At 36.8% G+C, this 15,189-nt stretch overlaps 1 protein-coding gene across 1 annotated transcript in view; it reads right to left on the reverse strand.

Moving 5' to 3' along the window:
- Positions 1–1,302: 1,302 nt before the first annotated feature.
- The window catches only part of AGPS (alkylglycerone phosphate synthase), a gene marked incomplete at its 5' end in the record, with an annotated part of 51,813 nt that continues 37,926 nt past the window's right edge, over positions 1,303–15,189 (reverse strand). The window contains 4 exons of the mRNA XM_083864822.1: positions 1,303–4,617; positions 11,709–11,766; positions 13,448–13,547; positions 13,900–13,989. Coding sequence (XP_083720948.1) covers positions 4,496–4,617; positions 11,709–11,766; positions 13,448–13,547; positions 13,900–13,989 — 370 coding nt within the window. The 3' untranslated portion in view covers positions 1,303–4,495. The remainder of the gene's footprint in view (positions 4,618–11,708; positions 11,767–13,447; positions 13,548–13,899; positions 13,990–15,189) is intronic.

Consider the following 15,189-nt stretch of genomic DNA (forward strand, 5'->3'; position numbering starts at 1 on the left):
AATACTGCAAATAAGAGTACAATTTAAAATATCATAGCCCCATTTTTAAAATGGAATATTTAATTTCAAACTAACAGCACTACTGTTTTTCAGAGACAGCATAGCAAACATCTTTGAGCAGTATTTTTGACCCCTCTGCCCTTTGAGCAAAGCAGACCCTAAAGCTGACACTGAAAAAAGCAGCCACCTGCCAATCCTGGTCTCCATAGAGAGCCTAAGGAAAGACATCAATTTATGCTAAAGGTAATGTGGAATTCAAAGTCAGTGTTGGGACTATAAAACCATAAACAGTGAGCCTGTGGTATTTACACAGCTGTGAATTCAGATCCAACTTTTTATAAAATTTATGTATTTCAAACAAAGAGAACACTGATGGGGTCTGGCTGTCATCCTGAGACATGTATATCATCATCTAAAATCTCCTTCAGATTGGGACTCACTGGATCCAAGGAAAAATACTGTATTTTAATGCTGTTAATAGAAGGAAAACACAAATAAAATGATGATGAGGTAGTCTCTTTCCTGTGAACAAGCACACACACACACAAAAATTGGATCACATTGAGCAATTGTCACAGTTCTACGTGGTGAACCACATCATTTGTTCTTATGTCCCCTGCATACTACAACTTTTGCATGTTTTAACAGGTGCAATGTGTTAAGACTGAATAATGGTGCTAACACAAGACAATGCAACATTTCCTTAAAGCAACGTGTGATTTCAGCCAGTTTTGTTTAAAAGGCACAAAGTCTTTATAAGCAATGATGCAGGTAACTGAGAAATACTGCTCCTGCTCACATGTGATACATTGCTGCCTGCAGAACTTTAACAGACAGGACCTGTAACGAGGAGGTTTTACATGAGAGATGAGCACAGCAGCAGCAAATTATATACCTATAGCAACAGCTTAATACAACACAGCTTTGAAATATGGGAAAGCTAAGTGAGACAAGGTCTGCTTCTGCATTATATTGAAAGAACTTTCAAATAGTAGCTGGACACGATCCTCATCCTGCCCTCACCAAAGAGGTGAAATTCTGAAACAAACAGCCTGGTGGTGGTGTGCCCTTCCTTCCCTGAAATTCTCTTTCCTGTGGTGCTTTACATGGGACACAAAAGCAGAGCTCCTATTAGCATACATTTATAAATTCAGTCTCTTCTCTCCCAGCAGCTGCCAAAGCTTTCCTAATAGTTTTCCTTAGGTAAGAGTTCATCACCAAATTAAAAAGAAGCAACGTGACAAGTTAGTAGAACATAGTTGTTCAGTTTCATCACAAAAAACACATACTGGTTTAGGCTGATTTTCTTTTTATTAATAATATACGGTTCTGTAATCTCTTAACATTACAACTGAAGCTTTACAGTTAATCTCACACTAAAATGACAAACACTGTTTGGCTTTATTTGCAGAAAATTAACTTACAACCTCAATAAACACACATTTCCAAGACTGAGAAGCAATTTGTGTTTTCTGAATTTCAGTGCTAATGTATCCCTGCCTTTGAAATTGGTTTCAGTTAATTAACATTGCTACAGAGGAAGTATTTGGCCTGGCCTCTGTTCACAGCTGTAAGGCAAAGATGACATCTCTAACTTAATCATTATACTCTAAGTCAAATCAAAACATGTTTTTCTTTGACTGTAAGATTTAGATCCTGGATCAGCTTTTAATAGATTTGTTTCTTTTCCCTCCAAACTTTTATAGAAGATCTCTCTAATGTAAACATATTTTGCAGTCAAGCCACAGTTACTTTCTGCACCTTTCCTCCTTCAAAGGGAGCAGAAGCCATGTAATTGGAGGTCATTACAAGCTTAATTAAAACTGTTTGTAACTTACATATGGTCAAAACAGTCAAGCAAATGCAAAAGTTGTGTTATGCATCAGCACTTCTAATCTGCATGGATCAAACTCCATCTCTGAACAGGCTGCAGCTACGGGAAGTGAAGTCTGTAGGAAGAAAGAGTGTACAGAAGGAAAAGTGGTGGAAGACTCTAGTATTGGAGAAAACAAGAATTTGTTTAAATGGTGAATGATCTCTATCTAGGTCTTCTGAACTTGCATTTTACCTTTCTTTCTATTTTCATTAGCAATGTGAAATTAAAGACAGTAATACATATGTTACAACTGCAGTTTCAACTAAGCTCTGACCAATTCATAAGATAGTATTTAGGAAGACAGCAATATTCATTATATTTGGAGTTAATCTTTTCCTCAGAGCTATCCAGTGACGGTGCTTTGGGACCCTTGTAGCCTGTTATTTCACCCTCCCATAGGACAACTGACCTAGAGTAAAAATATTTACTACATTTTAAATCACTTCAGAAGTCAGTGGCTATTTAAAGGTTAGAGTATAAGGAGTTTTTACCTGTGTACTTTCAATACAAAAAAAGATGAGGAAACCATAGTCAGAAAATTAAAAAATGGGAAGGATATTGTAGAGCTGTGTTGTACTTTAGTCAAAATCTTAAGAGATCAGTATTACTAAGCTATGACTACTTGTTCTACTCTTTGTGCTGTCATTCTGCAAAAAAGCTTCTTCACATGCTTTCCTTCAAAATTAATTCTTCATAATTACACAAACATTCATTGAGGCACATAAACACTCTTCATATTTCCCAGCTCCTAGAAAGGTCTCCACTGGGCAGTGACACAAGTCACCATCAGCAAGACACCAGCTGTGGCCACGGAGGCACCAGTGAGCAGCTGAGGTGAGGACATCCCTGCACCGCCTCGTGCAGACTCTGACACCTCTGTGTACTTAAGGAACACTTAACCACAGTGCCAAGGCTCAGTTCCCTACAACAAACAGACTACACCTACTGTTTTGGTTACTGCTGAAATACAAACTCTAGGGACAAGAAAAAATAATAGATTTTTATATTGAAACGTTGTGAAATAAAGACCATTCAAAATAAATCCAGCTGCCTTAAAAATATCACATGAACATTCTATCTTATGACCTGAAGATCATAAAAAAGTTTTCTTTAATTAATCTGACAGCATGCAGTTTAAAGTCATGGTTTGAGTATCCATGTTTTTGAATCATTTTAATTGTAGCATTGAAATTAATCTTAGAACAAGTTCAGAGTTGTCTGATTTGCAGTATTTTCTCAAGCATTTTATACTCTTTTTGGTATATTACCAAAACTGAAAGCTAATTAGAGTATTCTAAAATAGTTTAAAACAAAAATGCAATTTATCATTTTCTCCTCATTAAGGGCACTACCGATACAAAAGGTGTCCAAACTGACACTACAGAGCTGTGAAGCAGTTGACTAGAGACAGTGTTCTCAAAGGATAGTCTGTATCCTTTTTTCTATCTTATGCATATACATTAATTATCAAAAAGTTGGATAATTTGCTTTAAGAAAGAACTCACCTTAAAAATGGATCATGAGTATTGACAAATATTTTATTTTACTGATTAAGATTCAAGTTTCAATGTAAAAATGCTTACTTTCACATGATATTGATCAAGAAAATATTTAATTTTCATAAAGTTCAATGGACAATTAAAATTGTGGCTACTTGTGAAGTAAATAAATGATTCATAAAGGCCATAGGAAACTGTACAAAACTTAAAGGGGAAATCTCACTTCCAGGATGACGGTAGGTTGTCCATTTAAGTGTTTTATTAAACTGTTGTGACTGTTTCAAAAGACAGTGCTGGGCAGTTTCATTTGAATAACTGAAAAAGGTATTTTGCATCTGTGCAAAACAAACACAATGGGAACAAAACCCATACACACTAGGACTGAAGTACAGATGAACAGAAAATTTTGTTACAAACCTGTTTTCAACATACAGTGAGAAACGTCCATTGTACAAAACTTAGTGGCTGACCTACAATTAATTTATTATTATCCCAGCAATGCAAATACAACTCAGAACAGCTCAATTGTGTAAGATTTTCCAGCAGTACTACAGTGAGAAACTACTGAATTTTTAGTAGTTTGACTTACACTTTCTCTTTTGATGAAAGTCTACATTTGTACTCTAAGTATTTGCGGGTTACAAGTCTGTTACATACTTAATCCAGTACAGGGAGGTACTCCTTGGTGTTCTCTCATCTGTCTCTCAGCAGCTTTCGTTTAGCAAGAGGCTGGGCTGTGCAGCTGCTTCTGTAGAAAACACTGTTGTCAGTCTTTGTCCTCCTTGCGGGGGATGCTTTAAGTAAGAAACATCTGGCAGTATCCAACACTGAAAATACTGTCAGCTCTGCTGCCTAGCCCAACTTGGAACCCTAAATTTGCATTTCCTGGTTGGTACCATTGTGCCCAGTAGGTTGGAACATTGTTAAGTAAAAGTCCATAAACGTTAACAGTGATGTTTATACTTTATTGGGGGAAGGGGGGAGTAGCAAAAATCAATGTAAGTTACTAGTTTTTAAAGTTTAGTGTATGTTATATTTGATTACTGGGATATCAATACAATGAAAATGGAGGAATTTTAACAGTAATTTTAAATTTTTAGTACATAATTTGTGCAGGGCTTTATAAAAGGTTTTTGTTTCCAAAGATGTTATTGGGGTCCACATATTCTTTAACAGATCTCAGCATTCCCAAGCCAACATCAGAGATGCTCTCCTTCATCCAGCGCTTCCGCAATTTGCCTACTGGAAAAACAAAAACAAAGTGTTTCAATATATGGCAGGATTCTAGGAGCCAATCAATCTTGTGACCATGAATGAATAAACACTGTGTGATAAATGCTTTTATTCAAAAATGAGAAATGTTTTGCTTTATTTGATTTATTGAGCCCACCAGACTATCAAGCTCATTAAGCTCAGCATACTCCCAGAGGAAGACTGTGTTCCACACTGTCTACTTTCTTTAGAAACTATGAAATTTAGATGAAGCTTAGGCTGAAATCACATGTTCTATAAAGACAAGGAATCAGTAGTAAGTTTTAAAAAGCCACAAACTAATTTTAAGTTGGAACCCGTACAGGAGATTACTAAAGAGCAGAACCTCACACTTCTTGATTACTTTAAAGTGAAAACATAACTCAATAATCAAGCTTAAACCAGTATTGGTTTAAATAGCAAAAAAAAAAAGTTGCTATGAAGAAGGCTTAATATTTAATTTAAAAACTTCTATACTGGCTGCTAATTGCTCAATAGCATTACACAAGAGCTTTGTTTCCCATGTAAAAATGGCTATTCACAACATATACTAAATACAAACAAAGCTGAAACAATCTTTTAAGAACTCATTTCACTAAATTCTCACAACAGTCCTGTTAAATGGCCAAGTGTTCACATGCTAATTAACCAAATCATCAACTCTGATTAACAGATCATTCAAAACTGAGGACATTTTTTTCATTAAACACACTCTAGCATTTAACTTGTCAGCCTGAAACACAATCCATTCCTCGGTAATGATAAGACACAGTAAAGGTTTGAGAGATAGAAACTTTAAGAGTATCTGAAGCTAAATTCAAGCCATCTTTTGTGCCCTGTTTCAGGGTAACTATCAAACTGTCATCAGAATAATAAATTACAGGGATACCTCTGGAGAACAGAGTATATTTGTTTATACCTTAAGGAATATGAACCAGTCACAATGCCAACAGAAAAAGCAAATAATGTGAGACAGAATGAAATCTGCAGTTTGCTAGAAAATTACTATTAGCAGCATGTGTGTCAAGATCAAAGATCACAACTGAAGGACAAAAGAATTTGTCATGTGGTAGGAGCCCTGGCTGTATTTTGCAGTCCTAGCTCAAGAGAGAATCCCCATCGGTGAATACACTGTCACTACGATGTGACTGTCTGACATGGTTGAATTTTATCTGTTAAAACTTTACTACTACTACAAAACACCTGAATTGTGGATGTGGCTTGACCATCCCCTCAAGTCACTCACACTGGCTCTTACACAAGCAGCTGAAGAACAGTCATTACTATTCTCAACTGTTATCTGTAATATAGTTTCAGTGAATGTGTTCTGTGGTTATGGATGTAATTGTCCTGAAAAGACTGCAAACAACTGCTCCAACAAGATGGAGCACATTAGAATCACAGCAGGATGCCCAACAGCTAGCATGCCTGCCTCTTTTACACCTCCAGTAATAATGCAATTCCACAAGGAACTGAACTACTGTCTGAGCAGCACCAAACAGTCGTTGCATATTTAATGAAGTTGCTCACCAAGTGCTGGAAAACAGAAGGTGCTTGGAGTGCATCATTAGTTCTGTCAAAGTGATAATTTACACATCTATCTTGTCAAATTTTCTATGGTTTATACTTTTGCAATAATAAATCTAACATACATCTGATTAGTGAACTGGAAAGAAAAAAAAGCTGTACTACAGTTACCAGCAGTCCTTCACAAACATGCTCAACAAAAAGATTTTAACCCCTTGATAACAGCAAAGTTGATTCCCTGCTCCTACTGTTCATGTCAATAAAATATACATGGAGTTTTCAACTACTGAAGTTTTCATATTGGAATTAAAAAGCTTTGAAACAATCTCTCCTAATTCTAAGCTGGTCCATCAGATTAAATGGATGCACCATTTAACGTGAAAATGAGAGCAGCACTTAGAAAGGTCATTTATATACTGTTTCACTTCAGGTTAGTGCTATGCTATACATTTTCTGGTCCTCCTCCACAGGACAACCCAAATGGCTTCAAGTATGAGGAGAAGAAAAAAAGAGGAAGAAAATGCCATAAAGGTGTTAGTGTGAACATAAAAACAATTCCAAGTGACAAAGTTGCTTACCTCCACTCTAAGACTAGCTAAAGAACAGCTTTGTGCTCAAGGAAGCCTTAACTTCCCTAAGATCTCAGTTAAGCCTGACTTTATCACAGACTACAGAAAACCAAATTCCAATTTCTAGCCTAGAGAAAGTAGACTTTTCAGTTTTAGCCCTACATGATGGCATTTATCTAGAACTGACAGGAGTCAGTGCACAAAACCAGAACTGATACAAGCATCTACCACTTACAGGCTTTCAGCACAGTATAGTTTTCTCAATTAAAAAATGAGATCAAAGTCACCTGATTCTATAAGCTACCTCATAACATTATTGACAATGTATTTGTAGTAGCTTAGCACAGCAAGTTACTACTTGTCCACGCAGCTATACACACCATCACATGCACAATCCTCGTGTCCCAAACAAACAAACAAACACAGCCCTTCCTTCTTGCATGTTCTTCCTCTGAAGACACTTAAATCTTGCATCTGAAGGGAGGGTGTCAAGAGGATGGAGCCAGGCTCTGCTTGGTGGTGCCAAGCAAAAGTACAAGAGGCAACAGGCACAGGAAATTCCATCTAAGCATGAGGAATAATTTCTTTGCTGTGCAGGTGCCCAGAGAGGGTGAGGAGTCTCTCACTGGAGGTTAACGAGAACCTTCTGGACATGACCCTGTGCCATGGTGCTCTAGGATGGCCCTGACTGAGCAGGAAAAGTGGATGAAATGTCCCATTGTGGCCCCCTGCAACCTTACCCATTCTGTGATTCAGTGATCCTATGTATCCAAGATGAGGTATGAGAGAATCAGTTTTCAAGTTTTACAGGTGACAAGTGGCCTGTTCTGAGGTGTGCTGCAAAACTAATAGTGCCTTAAAACATTCACTGCTAGGAAGCCAGAAACCTCCAATCTGAACCCCAGCCTATGACACCAAGTGCAAACCCCACAGCATGGCAGGGAGTCTACTTCTCACAAGATACTTCAGATCAGAAAGGCAAGAAGCTCGTTCAGTAACAAGTCCAAAGACAGTCCAACACCAACTTTATTTTTAGGTTTTTATCTATCATTCTAGTCCACATACAAAAGAGAAATACATGAACTGGCTAAGTAACTTTTCTCCAGCTCTGACACATGCTGTTCTATGTTGGTTTCCTTGGAAAAGTTGTTCCTCTTTCCAGTTTTCACTTGCATATCTTCGAAAATGCATCTGGATGGCTACAAAAAGTCTGGCTCCAAAAAATGGAGTGAGCAAACAGCAGCCAGAAATTAGTTTTCTCAGTTTTGGAATATGAAGTGCCAGGGCACACATGAACAGTTTTGGAAGGAAAGTTTTCATGTAGCTGATTGATTCCAGGAATTACTCTACACCCATGCAGAACAGATCTATAGCACTGTGTGGTTCCAGTGAAATAGATTCTGGTGGCACTGCACATGGCTCTGGACTTCCTCTGCTCCAGCCCTTTCAGCCTGAAGAGTCAGTTACTGCATAACAACAGCTTTGCAAAAGGAGCAGCAGGGACAGGTCCTAAGAAGGATGAGGCTCATCCAGCTGCAGCTCTTCCTGAAGCTAGCTGTGTCTCCAGAAAGCAGCTCTCTGCCCTTATAAACTGCTAAACATGCTACTACTGTTCCAGGGAGAACTCTGCAGTAGTGAGAAACATCAGTGCAGTAATGTAAAACGTGGCAGCACTGGAGTATATTGGACCAGTGTACACCAAGTCTACTGCATAATTAGGACCACCACCATAACGCTTTACATATTTTCACTTGGTATCTTAACAGCTGAAATACTTTTAAGTTTGGTGTTGATGAATCAGGAGGTCCTTTCCTTTTTTTAAATTTGGGGGTTTTTTTGTTTTTGTTTTTGTTTTGTTTTTGTTTTGTTTTGTTTTGTTTTTTGAAAAAGCACTGAAGATGACTATGCCACTAAGACTTTCAACAGACCAAGGAGGAAAATACAATTGTGTCATTCTATTATTTCACATGAGGTTACTCCATGTCTAACAAATGTATCAGTTTCAACTCATGCTAATGAGTAGAGCAAGCTCTAGTATGCTTAACCTAAGGATAGAAGATTTTATTTTTCCTGTGTAGAAAACTGTGTTAAACTCCCCCTCATAAAAGAACATTATCATTTCAGATTTTGTAGTTTGTCCAAGTGAATTACTGCAATGTATAGCTTAAGCCCCTTAATGTCAAAGAATTGCAATGTCAAATGTAATTGAATGCAAGTAAGGTGCGTATTTTGGTTTTTTTCTTTGTTTTATTTTGGTTTTTAGTGTTTTAGTGTTGTGGGATTTTTTTTTGTATTTCTTTTCCTACATAAACTACCATTGATACTATAGCTCAACCTGTGCAGCCTGGGCTACCTGGTTAACCTTTATTCTAATCAGTTGTCTAGAAAGTAGAAGAAAATTAGTTCTATTATGTTAAGTGGCTAAATGGGGCTATCTTCCTCAACCCCACAATCTGATAATTGTTTCCTTAAGCAACTAGTTGTAGTTAAAACAGTCCCTCAAAGGGACGCAATATATCATTACTTTTTACACTGTTTTTCAGTTTTACATGGGTCCTTAGCTTGGTAATATGAAATGGATCAGGTATAAATCAAATCTTCTCTCTTTCTGATGGTGTACCCCAAAGCAGTTATACCTGTATTTATACACCAGTCATACCTACTGATACTTCCTCAGCACAGTATTTCATGAATACAAAAAAAGGCATGTTTGATAGAAGAGAAATTCAAGTGTGACACATCATATGAGTGTTCTTAGGGCTTGCCATAAATGATTAGAATAATTATTTATCTGAACTTAAACTTGTATCTACAAGAAATTGTAATTCCTAATGCTTCTTTTTAAATGCTAAGTTTCTAAACACTATCTATGGCTTTCTAACAACCTTATATGACTCTCAAATCTAAAGATATGCAGTGCCCAGAAAAGCAGAAGGATGAAAGCTGTGCATGAAGATGTGCAATGTCCCTTTCTAAGCACAGGACACAGTCAAGGCAGGGTGACAACTATAATGGGGGTGGGGGGAAGGAAGATTTATCCACAGTAAAGTCCTTCTGAAGCTACTCTTCATAAAGTTAGAAGTACCATGATTTCAGTTCTCACTGTGCACCTACCTACAGTTGGTACTTCCCCAGATACACTTACACAACTCAAACTGTCATATATGACCATTTCTTCACTCAAGGAGTGTATGAAGATTGACTTAAGCAGGCTTTGTATTTCCTATAGCCTCAAGTCCCAGACTACATCTGTTTTCTTTGATACACAAACCCAGAGTTAAAATAGCTCCATTTATCACAGTGTGATTGTAGGCAGACAAATCAGCCTGTCTGTTTCCAGATAGTGAAAACAACTGTTATTAATCACAATTACAAGACAAACACCAAAGGAAATTGCACCACTATTTTCTTTTACCCCACACAATAGACCAGTCAGTGCTAAGAGTGACAAAGCTTGAAGGTCAGTAAATAAAACTGACAATATTAGGCTAATTTTCAGCACCACATCTACTAAGCACTGGAAAATATTAATCTTGAATATTGAACACAATGAGCTGCCAAACAAAACCACTCAAAGTGGAAAATATTTATCAGTATCAGAGGCAGTTATGCATACGACAGGACCATATGAAGTCAAACAGAAACCCAGTTTTCAAAGCTGTGGAGTCACAAGGTTCAAATATGCAAGGGTTTGAAAATGCTATATAATTTTTTTTTTCTTGTTCAACACATGTGGTAAGCAAGGTTTTATATGGTAAGGGCAAATACATCCAAATGTGTGTCAAGCTTCAGCTGCATGTGAGTTGGATGAAATGCTAGTCACAGTGCAAACAGAGCTGCCACAGCAGGGAAAGCATGAGAGTAGATCAAGGCCGTAATTCCACATCCAATGTGTTAGAATTGACAGGTCCACTATTACCACCATATTAAAGATTTAATCAGAGGACCATAAGAGCATATCAAATAAAAAAATACTGAAACCTTTTCACTCATGTTATGACCTACACATCCTTCAATATCCTGATGCTGATAAAGTAGAGTCCATTTCAGTTTCCATCACAAAGCAAGATGCCTGAAAACAGCCCTAGCTAAAATCTTCAAGTCTAGGAAGTCACTGAAATGTTTTAAAGCACAGCTTCTGCCCCTTAGTTTTTTCCCCCCACACAGAGCTTTTAGAATTACAGTTTTTTCTCTAGTTTTAAACCATTACACTACTACTTTGCTCTTCTATCTGCAGCCAGTCAATGCCCCAAGAGAGCAGAGAGACAAAATCCATGAAGATAATGAGTTTCAAGTAGGCAGCTGCACAAATCACACTGACTTCTCAACAAGTCTTCCTGAGATCCAAGGTTATAGCCATCAAATTAGACTTTCCATGTATGTGGGAAAAGCACATGTATATCATCAAGTACAGAAAGTATTGCTTATACATAACATTGGTTCTTAATATTAAAGCACAAAATACCTTGTGAAGATGCTAGTAACACAGGACAAGTAATCCCCAAACTTCAAGAGAGGGGACTAGGTAACTAGAATTTATCAGACAGCGGGCCAGCAAAGTCAACACTTCTATAACATCAATTATGCAACAAATATTAGATTGCAACACAGTCTAGTTTAAAGTCATTGGCTCTTTTATTCAGACACTTGGCCTAAGTGCTCTGGAATTTGGGCTAACAGCATTCGCAAAGCCACAAAGGACACAGAACTGTATTCAAACTGTGAAATTCCCATTTGAAGTCTTTGTAACTGAATATATATCCACACAAGGGCCCGTAACAGTTATTTAACACAAACTGATCAAACTGGAAAAAGAGTGAGAAGTTTCTAGATAAAATGCCAGGATATCTCCTTCCCCCTCAACCCTCCCCCAGTAACGTCAGTTAATGCCATGAAATATTTTTCAGAGTTTTACTACAAACTATTTGATGTACTCATTAATATTTAGCAGTATAAAAGAGACTAATATTAGACTGAGAACATTACCTCCATGGTGATGTGAAAGACTTCCTCCATTGGCAAGTATTTCTTCTCTAGCAGCCCTCTAAATTTGAAAGATATGGTATTTATTCAACAGCAATTGCACAAGGTTTTTGGATTTCATGAAATGCTTGCCATTGCACTCATACACAGAGGTGTATGAAAAGTTTCTGAAGTAATCAGGGTACATTATATAGGTAAACATTATAGTTCAAGCCTGCAGATAAAGATAAGTAAGAGTCTTCTAAATAAACATTATCAAAGCCAAGACATTTCAAATGGCAACTTCCGTAACAAATGTATTACTCAAGAATAGAGTATTCTGGATCACTTTCCCTTTGCCAAAACTTAAATAGTCCAGTGGCTGGGATGCTCATTTGGAAGACAATTAAGTCTCAACAAAGAAGTCTGAAAACAGGCTCACTGGAGTGATTCAAGACCCTTATTCAGATCAGATTTCAACCCATATCTCCAAGATCCTGGTTGAGGCAGTGAAGTACTTTACAAGAGACAACCCTTTTATGGGTGCAGTTTGTGGCAGAAAATAAAATTTAGACTTTTTATCTTAAGAATGTTCAAGTTGTAAAATTTTCTTTGCCATTCACTTCTGAATAATTAGAGAGCTTAGAAGGTGTAACAATGAAAGCTTTTCTAAGCCCAAACACTAATTTTTTTTTTTTTCAAAAGAACATACTTTTTTAGGAATAACATATATATAACTTAGCTATGCAGTTAAAAAGACTTTTTCAGTCTGCCATAGACTACATTTATTGGTCAGCAAACTCATTTTGTTAGGTTAAACTTAGTCACTACAATGGAAATTGTGCATCCAGGTCATCACACAACCTGATTCCAATAAAAGTAATATCTAGGTATAAATAAAGTTTGATTAAATAAACTCTCAAGTATTACATTCTTCAGTGCCCTATATGCAACAGTATGGAAGCCTCTGAACTTGTAGATAAAACTTTGCACCTACTTGCCAAATTCAAGAGAAATTTCTAAAGAATAAGCATGAGAAGAATGATATCCCAGTTATAAATACTTTTTCTCTACAGTCCTATTAGCAATTTTCTGGTGCTGAAGTTCGAGCTAGGAACCAGGAGGTAGGACAAAAGGCAGTTTGGCCATAGTCCTTCTAAGAATTACATCTTGAAGGTAACAAGGATATTAGTTTCCCCTAAGTAGGTAAGTAGAGTGTTTCATCAGCCGAAGCATTACAGCAGAATTATTGCAGAGCTTCTTGGCCAGTGCTGAAGCAGTTTACAACTGGTCTAACAGACTGGGCTTAGAACAGTGCTTATCTAGGCCTAACAGAAATGGCATGAGACAGTACCATTCCTTATTCTCTACATGCAGCACTATTAATTGGGTATGATCTTGACAGTTTTACAGACTGAGTATCAAGCAGAATAAGTAGCTTCGTAAATAATGGAACTAAGCAAGACTAGTTTCACATGGATTTGGGGTTTAAGGTTTGAAGTTTCTGCCATCCAAGCAACTGTAAATCAAGCTCTTCTGTACTTCAGTCAGAACTACTGGTTTACTGTTATCTAAAACAATCACCTGGTAGTCTTTTCTCTACTTGATGAACTATTAACATGCATCTCTTATTACTGATAATGATTAAAGCTTTACAAACAGACGTTTGAGATCTTTCCTGCAAAATTCAGTAAGCTTGGCCAACAGGTTCAGAACAAAATACAGCTTTTTCCCCCTTTGACTATTGTTCCTTTATACATTACCTCAATTTGTTCATAGACATGAATAGGATCACTAATTCCTCTGTAGTTAAAGGCAAAGTAGAAGTAGACACATGCACCTGCATCGTAAGTCTGTGTTACCCTGTCAAAGAGAACTGCATTACAAACAAAGTTTTATGATATTAAGTCAACCACTATGTGACATTATAAAATTCCTAAGATTACCTCCTATCTTATTAAAAGGGACAGCATCTTTTTTTAATATTTTTTTCATCCTTTTTGCTCCCAATCCATGAGTGACTCAATGCTATGACTTTGAAAGTTGAAGCTCTTAAGTGACTCTTGTCCATATAAGCTAGAGTTTAAAGTCTAAGCAAGAGCTACTAATCCCTTGAATTCCCTACTCTTCCATGTAATCCATTCGCAATATCATCACTAGATCTCTTACTACACAATGATTCAAGAAAAATTATTTAGATTATTGCATGGCTTACCTACAAGTGGAAAGAGGAGCAAATTGAACACCTTTTTCTTTGCATTCTCGTACTATCCTTTCCTTTACATTTCTACAAAGGTCCAAAACCCTGTAACAGTAAACACATTGAAATATAAAATTTTAGTAAGTGCTTTTATACAACTTCTAAAAAAAAACTTCAACCTTTTTAAAAAGCATAATCCAATACAACTTAAAAGTACCTTCAAAATCAGTGTTAACTAGATTAGACTTTGTTCTAAGGATAGTCCTCATCAAGACTCCACTGCTTTTTCTGCACTTCTCCTGAATAGCAAGTTTACTCTGAAACAGAGAACCTAAAAGCTCTTCTTCATAAGGAAGAGGTGTCAAAAGTGTTGGAAAAAAAAAAGGTTACCTACTTCTGTATTTCTTTACTTCCTTAGCAAAACAGCCCCAAGCCCCAAAGGTTTGGCAAAGTAGTACTCAAAGGTCTGGCAAACTCTTACTAACACAATACCTTTGTGTTGCTGCAAGACCAAAACTGGAGATGCTTCAGCTGGGTACTACTCTGCCAACTTGAAATGCTATAATTCTAATATGGCAATGAGCTGTTAGACCTTGTCAGAAGCCATACTTGTTCTGCTTTCTTTTTTTTAGGTTCTTCTAGGACTGACCCAGGTGGAAACGAAGTGCAAAAGAAATCACTGTTTTTCAAATGACCATTTCTTCAGTTACACATTCTCCCACAAAGGTCTGCAGTGCTATAATTCAGATTAAGATGTTTTACACAGATTTAAAACTATATTAAAGATTCACAGAACACAAGAGAATTTAGCCATTTAGTGAATAAGAAAGTCAGCTAAGTATTTTATTCAAGTATCTGCTACCTGTGAAGAACAAGTTAATCAGTTTATGGAAAGTTACATGGTCCTTACAACTCAAAGTAGAAAAAGGTTTTCAAAGCATTTGCTTTGGTGAGGAAAATTATTAATATTTTCTTAGATCCTTAAGTAAAAATTCATTGCCTTCTGAAATGAGGCAGAGGGAAAAAAAAATCGGTAACTAAGAAGTTAGCATGCTTCAAAATCTATAAAGCTACACTAAAAGAAAGAGCACTTTTGCTTTAAAATTGTCCTCAAGTTTCTTCTACGCTCTTAGGATACTTTGCCAATTTACAAACAGGGACTACAATCTACAATTGCCACTAAAAATTCAGTAGCTAGGGTATAGGATTCCCAGCTTAAGGCATCAGATTTTGCATTAAATGCTGTAAAGCTTTCACTGAAATCACTTTAGATCCTATTTTAAGAGATTTCAGGCTTACCAAATT

The sequence above is a fragment of the Zosterops lateralis genome (assembly GCF_965231275.1).
Source record: "Zosterops lateralis genome assembly, chromosome: 7".
In the NCBI taxonomy this organism is placed as follows: domain Eukaryota; kingdom Metazoa; phylum Chordata; class Aves; order Passeriformes; family Zosteropidae; genus Zosterops; species Zosterops lateralis.